This window comes from Malus domestica, chromosome 05, assembly GCF_042453785.1.
Source record: "Malus domestica chromosome 05, GDT2T_hap1".
NCBI classification, from domain to species: Eukaryota; Viridiplantae; Streptophyta; class Magnoliopsida; order Rosales; family Rosaceae; genus Malus; species Malus domestica.
Window position 1 is genome coordinate 9,521,048 of NC_091665.1, and position 15,036 is coordinate 9,536,083.

Below are 15,036 nucleotides of genomic sequence, written 5' to 3' on the forward strand. Positions count from 1 at the left end.
GTAATTTGGCTATTTGAATTTAAGTGGGATTTGGGTTTATCATTTTGCTGCCGTGATTTGGTCTGGGTTTCTTAAAAAGGGTTTTGTAACGACCTGAAATTTCTAAGTTGGAAGCTAATTACTAAGGTAGGCGCAAAGTTTAATTGGTTAATCAATATATCATTAACCACCAAAAATTTAAATTTGATCATATTATGTCTGCATCTAACCTCCTCGTTAGATTATCTACGTACCCTATGAAGGGATCAATCCATTCGTAGTTTACATTATACTTCTAGAACAACCTAAAAAAGTTTCATTACGATCCAACTGTCGGATCTCCACCATTCAAGAATTCGAGTGGCAATCGATGTTTTATTTTACTAACTTCTAAATCCAATTCAGGAAGATCCGTACGTCGGATTCCCAATCCGTAAGTTCCCAAGGTCCTCAAATAATATGTACTATAATGTCTCAAAGTTTGGTGACGATCTAACGGTCGAATCGTCGATTCCTAAATTAATCAAACACTGCATCAGAATGAAATTTAGGTTCATCCGATCAACCTATGTCATACTATTAACAAATGTAGACCCAATTCATCTAATTTGACTTAAAACAACATCTATGGCCCTCTGGCCATGCACTGCCACGGGTGGCAGTCGACCGCCTTGACTTGCCGGAAAAATTCAACCATTTCTAAAAATTCTCAAATTTTACAGAAATGAAGATCTCAAAGAGTAAAGCAAACTTTATACCTGTGGACAAGTCCAATTTGGCCGGGAAATGCTCCAAATTGACTCGAACCTGCCGGAAACCCTAAGATGGGTGTTCTTCAATTCGACTTCCTTGGTGTTCCAACGCCCCTACAACATGTTGGGACTTGTTCCTGGGTCCAAGGGGAGTTGATTAAGGGTGGTGGTGGGTGGTGAAACTCGCCGGATCGGAGGAATCACCGTCGAGCACCTCTGGTGCTCCGATGGGGTTCTACATGAATTGGACCTGAAACCCTCAAATTTGGGTGGAGGTGGTAGAGGGGAGGTTGTGGAAGAGGTTGCAGGTGTTGGATGGTGGAGGTTTGATGGGAAAAATGGTGGAAACCGCGGGAAATGGGGTCGGGTTGGTGCACGGGTGCACCGGTGACGGGAAGGCTGAGAGCCTCCCCCCCTTCTTTTTTCTTCTTTCCCGTGCCCCCCATTTCTCTCCCGCACTCCCTCCTTTCTCCCCTCTCTCTTGCTGCCACTTGGCAGCTTCTTGACATTTATTTATTTGAATTTTTTTTCCAACAACGAAAACATCTCTAATGGCCTACGCGTTCATAGGATTGAACTCTATCTAAATATGTCAAGAAACAAAATATATGAGGATAAAATACGTCCTCATAAAATTACATTTAGCCCCTAGGGCATTTTTGTCATTTTCACTTATCGATAAAATTTTCCACATAATCACATCTCCACTAATTAATAAAACACTCATTGTCAAACAAAACCCTATTAAATTACCAGTTTAATCCTCTAATTAAAACAGAACATGAATAAGAAATATGGGGCAGAAATGTAATTTCACACAACTAAATTTTGTTGTTTTTTTTAAAACCCCACCTGCAAGTAATCCTAATATATCTCTAATTATAAAAAAAATTAAAAAATAAAAATTTCCCACTCTCACTTTCTCTATCACTCCCTTCCTCTCTCTCCTTCTATTTCAAAAAAAAAAATAAAAAAAAAAAATAAAAATCTCACACTTTGTGTGTACTCATATGCTAGTATATTTTAAATTTTCAGGGTATTACATGTTTTCTTGATTGAGAATTGATGATAATTAGGAAAAATTTATCTGGGCAATTTAAAAAAAAAAAAATTTAGATTTTGCTCTTATTTGGGGCTTTTTTATCTGCTTTTTATTTTGAAGATTAGGATTTGAAATGTATTTGGGTTTTTAGATAATTACATTGAATTCATATCCGATTAGTATAAAGAACACGTTTATTAGTTCGATGTTACACTAAACGTCCGATTAATTTAGTCAGTATTATCTGATGACTATTTATCTTATTCGACTGAAATAATTAGTACAATCTGAGTTACCAAACGAGGCTTAAAATTTTTCACTAGTGCACTCGATATTTAAATCTCTTATCTCGATATTATTTATATAAAACTAAAAAATATATAAAGACGTGACGTGTGAAACATATAATTAGATTGGACCAAATAGTTAAAAAAATATAACATCTTTACTTTATAAGGTCCTTCATATATGATTAAAGTGCATCAAAATCGTACATATTGTGGTCCCTCTTCTAACCCATTTTTTGACCTTTTTATAATTACTCTTACGGATTTAATAAAAAGATATTGAATTTAAAAGGCAGGCATGTGATGGATCAGGATACCCTTCTGAGTTAAGGGTGAGGATTCTTTTGAATAAGCTCATCAGACCGTTCAAATTTTATCCAACGGTTATAATTATTATAACTTTTAGAAAAGTTCTCTGTTTGTAACCGTTGGATAAAATTTGAACGGTCTGATGACCTTACTCAAGAGGATCCTAACCTTTAGCTCAGGAGAGGATCCTGATTCGCTTGTGATGACCATCATAACAAATAGAGCCATGATATACACAGAGGGAGCTGCCATGGGCAGGAATTGCCGGCCATGATAAATAAAAGTATACCATCCATCAATATAAACAAACAGCATACGAATGTAGGACAATTGGCCAAAATCATTCTTCTATTCGTAAGCATGCTCTAAACAATTTTTCAAATGAGGATTCTTTTTGTGAGAATTTCAAAAATTTATAATTTGTGTTCGTTCATAGTAAATCATGTGGTCAGATATTAATTTTAAATTTTTTTATTTAAAATTGAATACAAATAATATCTGAAGAAAACTGACCGCACGATGTAATATGAACAAACACAATTTATGAATTCCCAAAATTCTCACAAAAAGGATCCTCTTTCCAAATTTTCCTTAATGCAATTGAGCATTGAGTACCTAATGAACGGCTAGATTTGAACACTGAGATTGCAAATTGCTTTTAATGAAATGTATGTAACAATAATTAAAGGGGCAGATCTGTAACATTAATTTTTTTACATAAATTTTGGTACAAGTTTTTTGGGCTCACTTTGTAGTTTGTACTGTATTTCAACAATCTGAATCGTCTATCTTTTAAAACGTCATTCATAGATCATTCTTGCAAAAAAATTAGATAAATCCAAAACCGTTAGAACATTCATTTGTAGTGAAGAAAATAGACGAATATGTTTTTATAAAAAAATTCTAATTCCTTAATCTAACGGTCATATGAATTCAAATTTGGGATAATTTTTAATAAACATGATATTTAAGAAAATACCTAAAAAATAGACGATTTCGATCGTTAGAATACGTTACAAAGTAGTTCCTAAAAAAACTTGTATCAAAAGTTTTAAAAAAGCGAATATGTACCAATAATCAAATAGTTAAAAGAATGAGAATCATTATCTGCATTTCACAAATCTCATTTTACACTTTTTATAATCGTATTTTTCTTTTTAATTATAAAAAATTTGAAGTGCAAAATGAGATTTTTGGAGTACCAATAATAATTCCTAAAAGAATTATGATTTTAGTGAATTTTTGTAAAGATGATATATAAATGAATAACATAAAAGACGAGCAACTCCTGATATTCAATTGTAAGCCTCAAAGGAATTGATCATCTACCGCAGTGGTAGAGAAGAGTGTTGTTCTTGCATCATGATATGAGTTCAAATTCTGTCAACTCTCTATTCTAACATTTAATATAACAAATTTATCGGTTGACAAAAAACAAAAAAAAATTATAAGCCTACAAAGTGGGTTAGCAACATTAGTTCATTAACTAATTAGCATTTGAGCCATCAAGGAAAATTGTTTTTGAAATTAGTATAATTTTTTATACAACGATATATTTATACTTAATATGAGAAAAATAAAAAGTTTTGAACTTGTCAATTATCTATAAGATTCGAACATAAAATCTTACTTAAAAAGTAAAGGATGCTACTAATCGTAGTCCTAAGTAACAAAATCAAATATAAATATTAAGACTAGAGTAACACTAGGTAAAGTTAAGGATTACATGAATGAACCCAGAAAATTAACTACATCCTTACAACATAAAAGTATGTTAAAGAGCATATAAATTAGAAACAACTAATAAGAAAAAAAAATAGAAAATAAGGTACCTTTGAATTACAATTGTTATAGATTAGATATCAAACATTTTGTTGAATATTTATATCCTGAAATTATACAATATTACACAAATAATCACTCCTAATTTTGGTCTTTACCAAAAATAATTAAAATAATAATTAGCTAATTCATAGTGGTAATCACAAGTAGTCAGTACTCAGCAGTCTACTGAACTCGGAAACTCAGCTGAGTCGTCTCAACTCGACTCGCTCCACTCAAAACCCCCCACACCTAATTGACATACAGATTCGACCATTCGACCAAAAACAAATTAACATACAGATTTATCAGCAAACCCTCCAAGCAACGGCCGAGATTCACTCAAATACTGGAGCTGATTCAGAGCATCAACGTGGCAGCGTCTCTGGAGATCCTCGATGCTCAAGAACCGGCCGGAGTTACCAGACTCGGACCGGGCCAGGACCCGAAGAACCTCTTCGAAAAACGACTCGTCGCACGGGATGGCCAAGGGGCCTTGGTTGGCGAAGCCGTACTCCTCTTCGGCCTGTACTAGAAGCTTCTGGAAGATGGGGTGGTTCAGGTACGTCGCGCGCACTATAAACCGCTTGCAGCTGCTACCTACGCAGATCGCCACGTGTCCCGAGGGGACGTCGGACGGCGCGGGTGCGGCCGTGAGGCGCGCCTTCTTGTGCCAGCGCTGTAGCATTTGACGGATTCTGACTATGCGTCGGAGTTTGTTGCATTTGCTGATTGCCGGCGACATCTTCCCGAAAAGCGTGGGAAAGAGTGGGAAAGTGGGAGTTGTTAAGAAAGTGTTCCGGGGGGGGGGGGGTTTGGGAATTTGCTGGTGGGAGGATTATATGGGACGTGAAGAAGTGAAATGCCCCTGGATTTGGAGCTATTTACGAGACTGTGCTTGTTGTTTTGGGTTGTTGGCGAGGCCATGTGATGGGTAGAAAGGTATGTTGAGATGATAACATGGGTTTGGTGGACTAATGTTTAGTTTCTTGATAGATGCGCCATGCCCCCCATTCAATTTGGATTAGATAAATGCTTGATTGGCTCCTGACAACAAACAAACAATAGATACGCTTGATTGGGGGAGAGTTGCCTACACGGCTACGGCGGTACATCATTTTCAATTTAGACGCATGTTATTATTAGTAAGGGTAATGTCATGAAATATCAAATTATGCTCTGTTGTATTAATTACTTTGTTGGGTACCCTATTTTCATGTATAACAATAGTATAACATGACATTAACATACAACGTAATTATTAAAGTTTACATTTTTACGGTTATATAATAATAATCAAGATATAGTTAATAATACATAACGACGTTGTTATCACTGTAATAAGGTTGGTTTTTATGTTGTGAATGATCCATTACCCTGTCAATTTAGATTATTATACTTGAACTTGATTGCATTACACTAAACATGATCATCTTATTACATTATAGAGGTAGGCTATTATTAGGGACGTCATGAAACAATTACACATCATTGTCAGTCACTTACCTTCATGTCTAATAGTGTTACAACATGATGTATATTCAACGTCTAAATTATAAGAAAGGTACGGTTAAACTATAGCCGTTAACATTTACAATTACAGTATAGTCGTTAACATTTATAGTTACACTATAGTCGTACTACACTCTAATTAAGGTTATATAATAATAATGATAAAGTTACAGTTAATAACAAATAATGATGTTGTTACTATTGTAACAAGGTTGGTGCGTACCTTGTGAATGCCTTATTATACTGTCAAAATAAGTTATTATATGCCGACTCGATTGCATTACACTACCAACCCTTTCTCTCTCTTAAACGGTACCGTAGGTGTTAGAAAAATATCAAAACTAATGTTATTGTGCTAATCTTAATAAATTTTTAAAATTATACTATTAATGTCAAATATTGTCACGGTGACATGTCCAATGTAAGTAAGTCATCCTCGGTTGATTGGCTAAAATGAAAATGAACAAAGAATGATAAAGGTACTAGTAATGTGCAATAGGAAATGTAGGGAAAAAATGAAGTAGGGTTAGGGCAATTAGCTGAAATGATCAGTTTTTGACATTTGATTGCATAAATGATCAATTTTTATCATCTCGTTATTATATCATCCTTGTGTGGTCGTTATGTAATCGATATATGATTAATATATCGTCGTTGCAAGAAACTGTTTGTTTCTGCAACCAAATGTTATAAACCGATGATTCCAGCTAATTGTCTAATAAAATAAGACTGTTTTTGGCGTATTTGGAGTATGTCATGGGCTTGTTGAGTGACCAACTAACAATGTCATGGGATTGTTGAGTGACCAACTAGCAACTATATGCAACTGGATTCTCTCTAGTAAGCGCCAAAAAATGAAAAGGCATTTTGCCAAGTTTGGTAATGTCTTCCAACTAACAGATGCAATGTGTTTAATAAAGTTAAATACAATATTTTATTGGGTATAGATTCAAGTAACATGAGGTTGTCTGTGAACAATTCCAATTAAAATTGAACCAAAGAGAGTGATATTTTATGTTTGATATGTGACGACCCGTCCCTAATTTTCTATGTAAGTTCTCCCTGAGTATGTGAATTGGCATTTATGCCCTTGTTGGCAAGTGATGTGGACGTGTTTACTGTTCTTAAATTATTTTTCTTGCTATCGTAATTAAATAGTATTCGTTGATACGATCGCGTGAGCACGAGTTTGACCCGAATCGGATTTGTAACGAAAAAGTTATGTCTCATTAAAGTACGTAAACGACGGGTAGAATTGTACACACGTGTGTGCTAATTTATAATTGTTAGAAACACTGTTTTGGATAGATTTTCTGAGCATTTTTTACTATTTAAGTATGAAAAGCCTATCTCATTCTTTGTTTAAAATTGGACCCCTGCCTTTTGTTTTTTTTTCACCAATCAACATCTCTCCCTCTTTCACGCAACCAATCAGAAACCCACTCCTATTTTTTGTCACCCAATTAGAATTCACCTCACTCCCTCTCTCTTCTTCTTCCTTCTCTCTTTAACCCGAGCTCCCTTTCCTCTGCAACACTCAAGAACGACATCAAACACTCACAGATCGAGACTTAAAATACCACCATCGTGATCCTCTCATCTTCATGAACTCAACCATACCAACTGATTCTTGAATGGTTGAGTTTTGAGTGGCCAACGCAGAGCAACTCAGAAGCTCCGACTCGGTCGAGTTCGTAACGTCGTGATCCCGACCGAGTTACAAGATTTTAGGACTTGGGGAAGCTTCTATTCAACTCCCCGAGGTCTTTAGTGAAGGTTTGAGGAAGCTTTGATGTGAAACAACCCGGTTTCGAGAAGTCGGAGTTTTGACCGAAACTTACTAGATTTTTTCAGGCCATTTCTCGTCCTTTTTTTGGACTTCCAAAAGGTATAAATTTGTTCTCCTCGTAACGAGCTTCATTTCCATATAAATTTCATGAAAAATGGTTGAGAACTGAGCAAGATATTAAGGTTTGAAAATTTCCCCAGAAACCAGCGAACCAGACGGCAGACGGTAGCAATAGGTGAGGACCACTGGAGAAGACAATGGAATATCCTGACGGCATTAGGTAACAACCTTAACATTTAACAGAATATTCTTAACGGCCGTTAAGGCCTCCGTCAGTCTCTGCTTGCGCATGGCCGCGCGTATGACTGTGGGTTGGACTGTGCGTGATGGCGCGTCCGCCCTCTGGCTAACGAATGGTTGACACGTACGGGTTCATGACTTCGAGTAGAACACTTTCGTATATTCAAACCTTCTGTTTGAGCAAATTATGGGGAGTTTTTCCCAGTTTTTCGTATATGTGTTAATTAAGTAATTTTTATTAGTTGTTTCGCATATAGGGGAGACTTACCCTGGGGATGTACGTGGACAAACGAGGAGGTAAGGTGTTTACAATCCTACGACATACCAGTCAGTGGGCATTTTGTTTATATATATATATTGTATAGTTTCCAAATGCTTTTAAATTGGTTTATGACTTGTTGATACACAAAACCGGAGAGGTCTTGGAACAACGTAAATCCGACCGTGAATCTGCAAGAAAGTAAATAACACAAGATGTATCCTGGTTCACCCCAAGGTTTGGGCTACATCCACACTGATATTGTATTTCTTTGATTATATGTATGGATTACAAGGGTGAGGGGGAGTCCCCCAGAGAAAGAGAAAGTTTGAGAGGGCTCTCTGTTTGTGAGCATGAGAGCTTGAGAGAGATGAACTTTGTGAGGGTGAGATGGCTTTAGGTTTGTGAGGGTGAGGAGACCCTTTTATAGAATAAGGGCTCATCCCCTTTTTACATATTTGCCCATCCATTTATTACATAATTACATTTGAGTCCCCCGAGTATTTATACGAGGTCTAAATACAGAGGCCCTAAGTATGGTATAAACAAAAGTCCCCCAAGTTTTCAGTCAAGAGTCTTTTGGCTGGAGACTTGAAATTCAGTCCATGTGTGGGCCGAAGTAACTAGATATCATCTAGGACTGATACTCGATATGAGGCGGCGCTCAATTTGAAATGATGCTCAACTAGAAGTAGCACATGCTGCGAGACTGCTCTGCTTGTGGCTTATTTTGCCTTGGTTGGCTCGGCTTGTGGTGTTGAAGGTGAGGGAGTCCCTTTTATAGAATAAGGGCTCGCTCCTCAATACATAAGTGATAGGTTAGGAGTGATGCTCGCGGCGAGGCGGTTGCTCAGCTGGCGGCGATGCTCTCTAATGAAGATGAGGGAGTCATTTTCATAAAATAAGGGTTCGCTCCTCAATACATAAATGATGGGCTAGAGTTGATACTCGCGGTGAGGCGGTTGCTCAGCAGGTGGCGATGTTTTCTAATGATGGTGAGGGAGTCCCTTTTATAGAATAAGGGCTCGATCCTCAATACATAAATGATGGGTGCTCTTTAATGAAAGTGAGGGAGTCCTTTTGATAGAATAAGGGCTTGCTCCTCAATACATAAGTGATGGGCTAAGTCCCTCAAGTATTTTTCATGAGGCCTAGTTAAGGCCCAATATATGGTACGTAGTGTAGTCCCCCAAGTCTTCGGTCAATAGAGTTTGTTGGCTGGAGACTTCAAATTGAATCCATATATGGGCTGAAGTGGCGGTTGTTCGGATGCGGTATTTGTATACCCTGCACTGAAGCTTTGTAGGTGAAGCTTTACAAGTGAAGCTTTGAAGCTAGAGCTCTGTAAATGAAGCTTTTGAAGCTAGAGCTCTGTAAATGAAGCTTTTAAAGCTAGAGCTCTGTAAATGAAGCTTTTGAAGCTTGAGCTTTTGTAAATGAAGCTTTTGAAGCTAGAGCTCTGTAAATGAAGCTTTTGAAGCTAGAACTTTTGTAAATGAAGCTTTTGAAGCTAGAGCTCTGTAAATGAAGCTTTTGAAGCTAGAGCTCTGTAAATGAAGCTTTTGAAGCTGATTGACATGAGTAATGCTTATGAATGTTTGTGTTGATTGACATGAGTGATCCTCATGGATGTTGACATGAGTGATGCTCATGAACGTTGAATGTTGACATGAATGATGGTCATGAATGTTTATGTATGATTGACATGAGTAATGCTCATGTATAATTTTGGAGTACTGGACGTACTTTTGATCACCTGGTTAGTGATAATAGTGGCAGGGTGCCAAATAAACTTGAAGCCATAGGGCCAGGCTCTTTTGGGCATATGGGCCTTGGCCCTCCACATAATATTCCAGCCCATTATTTTGGGCTTGCTGTTTTTTTTTTTATTTATTTTTTTATTACCATTTGATGGGGTTTATACAGATGTCTCTGAAATATAAGAAAAATAAATCACATCATTCAAAAATAAAATCCGACCCTTCAATGGGTCACGCCCATAATTCCCTTTTCTGCATGCCATTACCACCGTAATTATTTATGCTTCTCTGATGAGCATCACAGCTATTATTGTCTTCCTTTATTGCTGTCACTTCGGCCCTACTCTTTCTTATTTTTGACGAAATAGAGGTAATTCCTTTCTCTTCCATCTTATCAAAAGCTGAAAGAGCACTACTTGTATTGACGTTTCCCACCATCTCACTCACTTTAGTTGCAGTCTTCGCAGACTAAGCACGTGTTTTGAGGGTATCCTGCCTCCTGTATCTTGCTTTCCAAAAGTCGTGTATTAGACACAAGATTATAAACAACAGCTTTCCGTTGGTCAAGTTGAGATTTCAAAGTGGGAACATGTGCAGCCTGGTCAAGATATGTCCTCCTCATTTTTCTTTTTCTTACTTTTGCTTTTCTTTCTTTTTCCCGTGAAACCCCCACATTCCCCCACAAGCGTCGTACACTGTGACACCGGAGCTGGCGGGACCGAGGCAGTGGAACTGCATGATCTCGTTTCTGTCCACGACGCATTGCGCCTTCACAAGCTCCTTGTACTCCTCGAACCGGGCAACAGTCTTAGACCCGTTCTGGGCTTTAAGAATCATCTCAATCCGACCTGAAAAGTGATCTAGCTAGTGGCAATGAAGGTGGAGGAGAATGAGGAACAGTTCCAGTTGTGGGGTGGCATTGGTGATGGAGTGAGAGGGCGACCATTGAGATTTAAAAGGAAGATCGGCAATCTGACGGTCGCCATTGGGAGGCAACTCCGTAAATTATCCCCGCAAAGCTCTTTTGCAATTTGCCAAATACAAGTAAATGCGATCAAAGTACCAGCATCAGTCTCTATTTTTTCTGAAAAAGCAACCCTCGGTGAGCCTGGCTCGACCTCCAGTAGGCTGGCACAACACTGTTTGGCAGTTCCCACACACCACAACTGTTTGTGAGTGACTAAATACGGTTGTTATGCTGAAGCATCCTTGGCACTTAACATTCATGAAAAATGAGTTGGGCGTTTGCACAAGCCTTTTGAGCTTATGCTTCCTCTTTTCGAGCTCAGCTGGTAGGTGAAGCAAATTGGTATCGTTCTGAAGCACCATCTTGATCGATGCAGATTGTAGCAAACCAGAAACATAGAGTCGCAAGAACCTTTAGAGAGAGCTGGAGTGCGTGAGATTGTCCGGAAAGGGTCCCCGGAGGTTGTTGTCAGCGAGGTCGAGACGGATGAGTCCTAACCTTCAGGAATCTGAAGCCACTTATTCCTTGGTGCCATTGCTGAGGATCTGGGTCGTCAGGCACTTTGATTGGTTACGACGTCAGAGAAGACGAGTTCGGAGTCTTGGCAGAGGTTGAGGTTCTTGTGGCGAATTATCCTGGATTTGAGATCGCGAACGGAAATGAAGGCGTGGCCGTCGATGGCGGTGGATTCAAAGTTGACGAAGCCTCTGAATTTGAACTGGACCGCCATGGTAGAACGACGACACTAATCCTATTTGACATGCGTTAACCGCCACTCCTGTTCTAATTTCCTCTAGAACTCTCGCCGGAGCAGCCTCAGTTTGCTTGTAGAAAACTGGGAAAAATGGGATCCTGATGACGGCGGGCTCTCAATCCTGCGAGATAGGTCCTCCTGCGAGATGGCTCATAATCCAACCGACCCAGATTCCCAAACGAGCTAATCCTGCTGAAAATGCCATAGGAGGTCACTGCTAGGTTGGACCTTGAAGCAATTTTGGTAGAAATGCTCACGAGCAGCTTCAACTTCTGCTCGCTCCTCCTCGATACCTGCATCTGGGTCGAACTCCCATGTCTGCCTTCCATGGAAGTTGTTTGTGCTGAACAACATAGGGTCATTTGCACCCTCTCCAAACTTGATCTTCCACATCTTCCTTGATCACTGGATTAGTAGTACAAAAATAATCGTTCTTTTAGTACCATTTGCAAAAACTAGCTGTGATGGTGAGGCAGGAAAGAGTTTGCTTTGAGTTGCTATGCTGAGTCTCTATCTCCTCTATTTCTCTCTCTAGAAGCTGATAGATATACTCAAACAAAGCTCTCTCTTCGCTCTTTTGCTGTGCCCTTTTGGTCAGTTCCACCATACTATCTCAGAGGTTACTTTGTAAGGAGACCTCCATTTATGAGACAGATTTTGATTATGGCTCTATAATTTAGAATTTGGAGTGGATTGGTGAGCGTGGAGAGAGAGAGAGCTCTGTGTTTGTGTCTCTGTGTGGGTTTTGCAAATCCACGGCGGACAGTGGTGAGGTTGTGAAGATTTCACGGTGGTGAGATGGAAAAATGAAAGAAAACCGACACAGCTTTTCGTGTCGATTCTCATAGACGGCGCCAAATGTTGATGCACAAAACCGGAGAGGTCTTGGAACAACGTAAATCCGATCGTGAATCTACAAGAAAGTAAATAACACAAGATGTATCCTGGTTCACCCCAAGGTTTGGGCTACGTCCACACTGATATTGTATTTCTCTGATTGTATGTATGGATTACAAGGGTGAGGGGGAGTCCCCCAGAGAAAGAGAGAGTTTGAGAGGGCTCTCTATTTATGAGCATGAGAGCTTAAGAGAGATGAGCTTTGTGAGGGTGAGATGGCTTTAGGTTTGTGAGGGTGAGAAATCCCTTTTATAGAATAAGGGCTCATCCTTTTTTTACATATTTGCCCCTCTATTTATTACATAATTACATTTGAGTCCCCCGAGTATTTATACAAGGTCTAAATATGGAGGCCCTAAGTATGGTATAAACATGACTATTACACCGCGATTTACTTAATTTTAAAAATGCTGTTATGTAGCTGAGATTTATATTGTCATGGCATATTCATATGCATTTTACTTGCTCATCAATATTATAGTGTTGTGAACTGCTAAAGTAATTCTATGGGACACGCAGGTAAATTCAGGTAAGTTTATGGTGTTGTTTGGAATGATTGCATTGTGGCATGCTCATATTCATATAGTGGCTCATCATTGCTACACCCAGGTGATAGTGCTCATCCTAGGCCATGCTAGTCTTTCACATGTCGTTCACATCAGCACCGCATGTTCACCTTAGATCCAAGTAGGTGCTAGCCCTGTCATACAAATTGCAATAGACAATTCCGACTCGTATGCAATAGTGAATAGTGCTAGCCTTCACGTGATTGTAGCACTAGAACGTATATTATTACACCTACCCCTGTCATATAGGTCACATTAGATGACTCCGACTGGTGTGTTTGCATAAATGGATGAGCAATAAGTGAAGTCGTACAGTTCATATTAGGTGACTCCGACTTGCGTGCTAGTATAGCTTGTTGAGCACATGATTATATTCATATTGTCAGTGAGATACTCCACTGTGGCATATTTCTGAATTTATTGTTGGCATGCATTTGATTTCATACTTATACGTAGTATGATTTTCTGGAAACTATACTTGTTTTATAGCAAGGGGTTAGTATGTTCATAAAACAAATGATTTTATTAAATTCTTACTTTTGTGCCCACTCACCCTTCTGTCTTTCGCCCCTTCAAGTCCTAGATAGCTGACCTACTCTGTGGCACTCAAGGATTACCTGGCGATTCTGACATATCTCCATTTTAACGTAGGAACTTATCTCTAGTTAAGTAATAAGTACTTTTCTCGTTCGACTGCTTTACCTTTATGTTATCTATGCTCTGAATATTTGTAGTTTTTGGGTTGTAATCACTATTGCGCACTCACTTTATTAGTTAATTAAGTTATAGTTTCGATTTTAATTTATTCACATTTTTCTTACATCACTTGCACTTTTGGTTACGTCACCTTCATGTGACAGCCAGCACGCCTTGATTCTGGTCGGGGCGTGTCATGATACAATTCTTTTCGCTTTCATTTAAATCGAAAATCGAATGCTCCGTAAATGTACATATATGGTTTATATAATTGCTAAGAATGATCCAAAATTGATGGGAGGAGGGACCTTACATGGGCTTATAAGTATGCTGGGCTATTTCCCATATTATCAATTGGTTTGATGGTGTAATCCCAACTTCTATCATGGTACCTGAGCAGGTTGTCCCGCGTGTGAAGCAAAAGGGCCACACGTCCTCCACACCACTCCGTTGTGTTGTTCACATGTTATGCTTGAAAATTCGTCACATGTGACGGGTTGTGTTGAGAATGAATTCCATATTTATGGGAGGAGGGACATTGCATGGGCTTATAAGTAAGCTGGGCAATTCCCCATATTTCCAAATGGTTTTATGGTGGAATCCCAACTTTCTTCAATAATTTGATAAATAGAATTCTATCAATGCATTTAAATTATTTATGGTTAGATAATTTCAAGTGCTGATAAGAATAAAGAAGTAGAAAACAACCAAGTTAAATTTAATTGAATTGTATTTTGTGGGAATCCTTATGAATTTCCTATATAGCTATAGTCATTTTCGTCAACTTTGTTAAAATTTCCATCAAAATAAGTCACGTGCCAAGCACGTGAGGTCAGAATTAAGGGACACTATGGAAATTAAATGAAAAAATGGTAGAAATTGTCCCTCAACTTTAATCAAATTGGAGAAATGGTCCCTTAACTTTAACCAAATTGTAGCAGTGATTCTTCCAACACAACTCGTTTTGACCGAAGTGCTAACGGAGTTAATGAAGATAATCATAACTGCACATTTTGAGGAGTTAAGGGACCATTGATCATGTATTTTTAGTTGAGGGACCATTGCTCTGATTAGGTTAAGGTGAGGGACCATTGCTAAAATTTCCTCATTGTTTTTTATTTTTCAATTTTAAGTTAAAGTTCCTGATATAGCTCTAGATTAAATGGAAGAACAGACATAACTAGTGAAAATGACTAATGGTGCAACATTTTGTCAAATTTGATGACTAAAAAACTAATATGTAAGTTCAAAAACTAAAATGAAATAGGGATAAAATTCAAACACCATTGCTACGATTAAGCCTTAAGTAATAATAATCCATTAATTAACATTCGAGGACCATACAT

The 15,036-nt window shown here is 38.3% G+C and overlaps 2 protein-coding genes and 1 long non-coding RNA gene across 3 annotated transcripts; 1 reads left to right on the forward strand and 2 right to left on the reverse strand.

The window, feature by feature from the left end:
- Nucleotides 1–4,224: 4,224 nt before the first annotated feature.
- Nucleotides 4,225–5,295, reverse strand: LOC114823665 (indole-3-acetic acid-induced protein ARG7-like). The gene has a single exon (XM_029099081.2). It carries the CDS (start codon nt 4,933–4,935, stop codon nt 4,483–4,485), a length of 453 nt encoding a protein of 150 aa, XP_028954914.1. The 5' UTR covers nt 4,936–5,295; the 3' UTR covers nt 4,225–4,482.
- Nucleotides 5,296–7,095: 1,800 nt separating this feature from the next.
- Nucleotides 7,096–8,286, forward strand: LOC139195884 (uncharacterized). Its single transcript, XR_011580954.1, has 2 exons — nt 7,096–7,590; nt 7,692–8,286. It is a non-coding gene; the product is annotated as an uncharacterized lncRNA (long non-coding RNA).
- A 2,592-nt stretch (nt 8,287–10,878) lies between these two features.
- On the reverse strand, nt 10,879–11,383 carry LOC114823664 (small ribosomal subunit protein eS27w-like). Its single transcript, XM_029099080.2, has one exon. The coding sequence runs from the start codon at nt 11,137–11,139 to the stop codon at nt 10,879–10,881; it is 261 nt and encodes an 86-aa protein (XP_028954913.1). The 5' UTR covers nt 11,140–11,383.
- Between the last annotated feature and the right edge of the window lie 3,653 nt (nt 11,384–15,036).

Coding starts and splice junctions, on each gene's coding strand:
- LOC114823664 (XM_029099080.2), bottom strand. CDS start 11,139: ATGGTGCTTCAGAACGATACCAATTTGCTTCACCTACCAGCTGAGCTC.
- LOC114823665 (XM_029099081.2), bottom strand. CDS start 4,935: ATGTCGCCGGCAATCAGCAAATGCAACAAACTCCGACGCATAGTCAGA.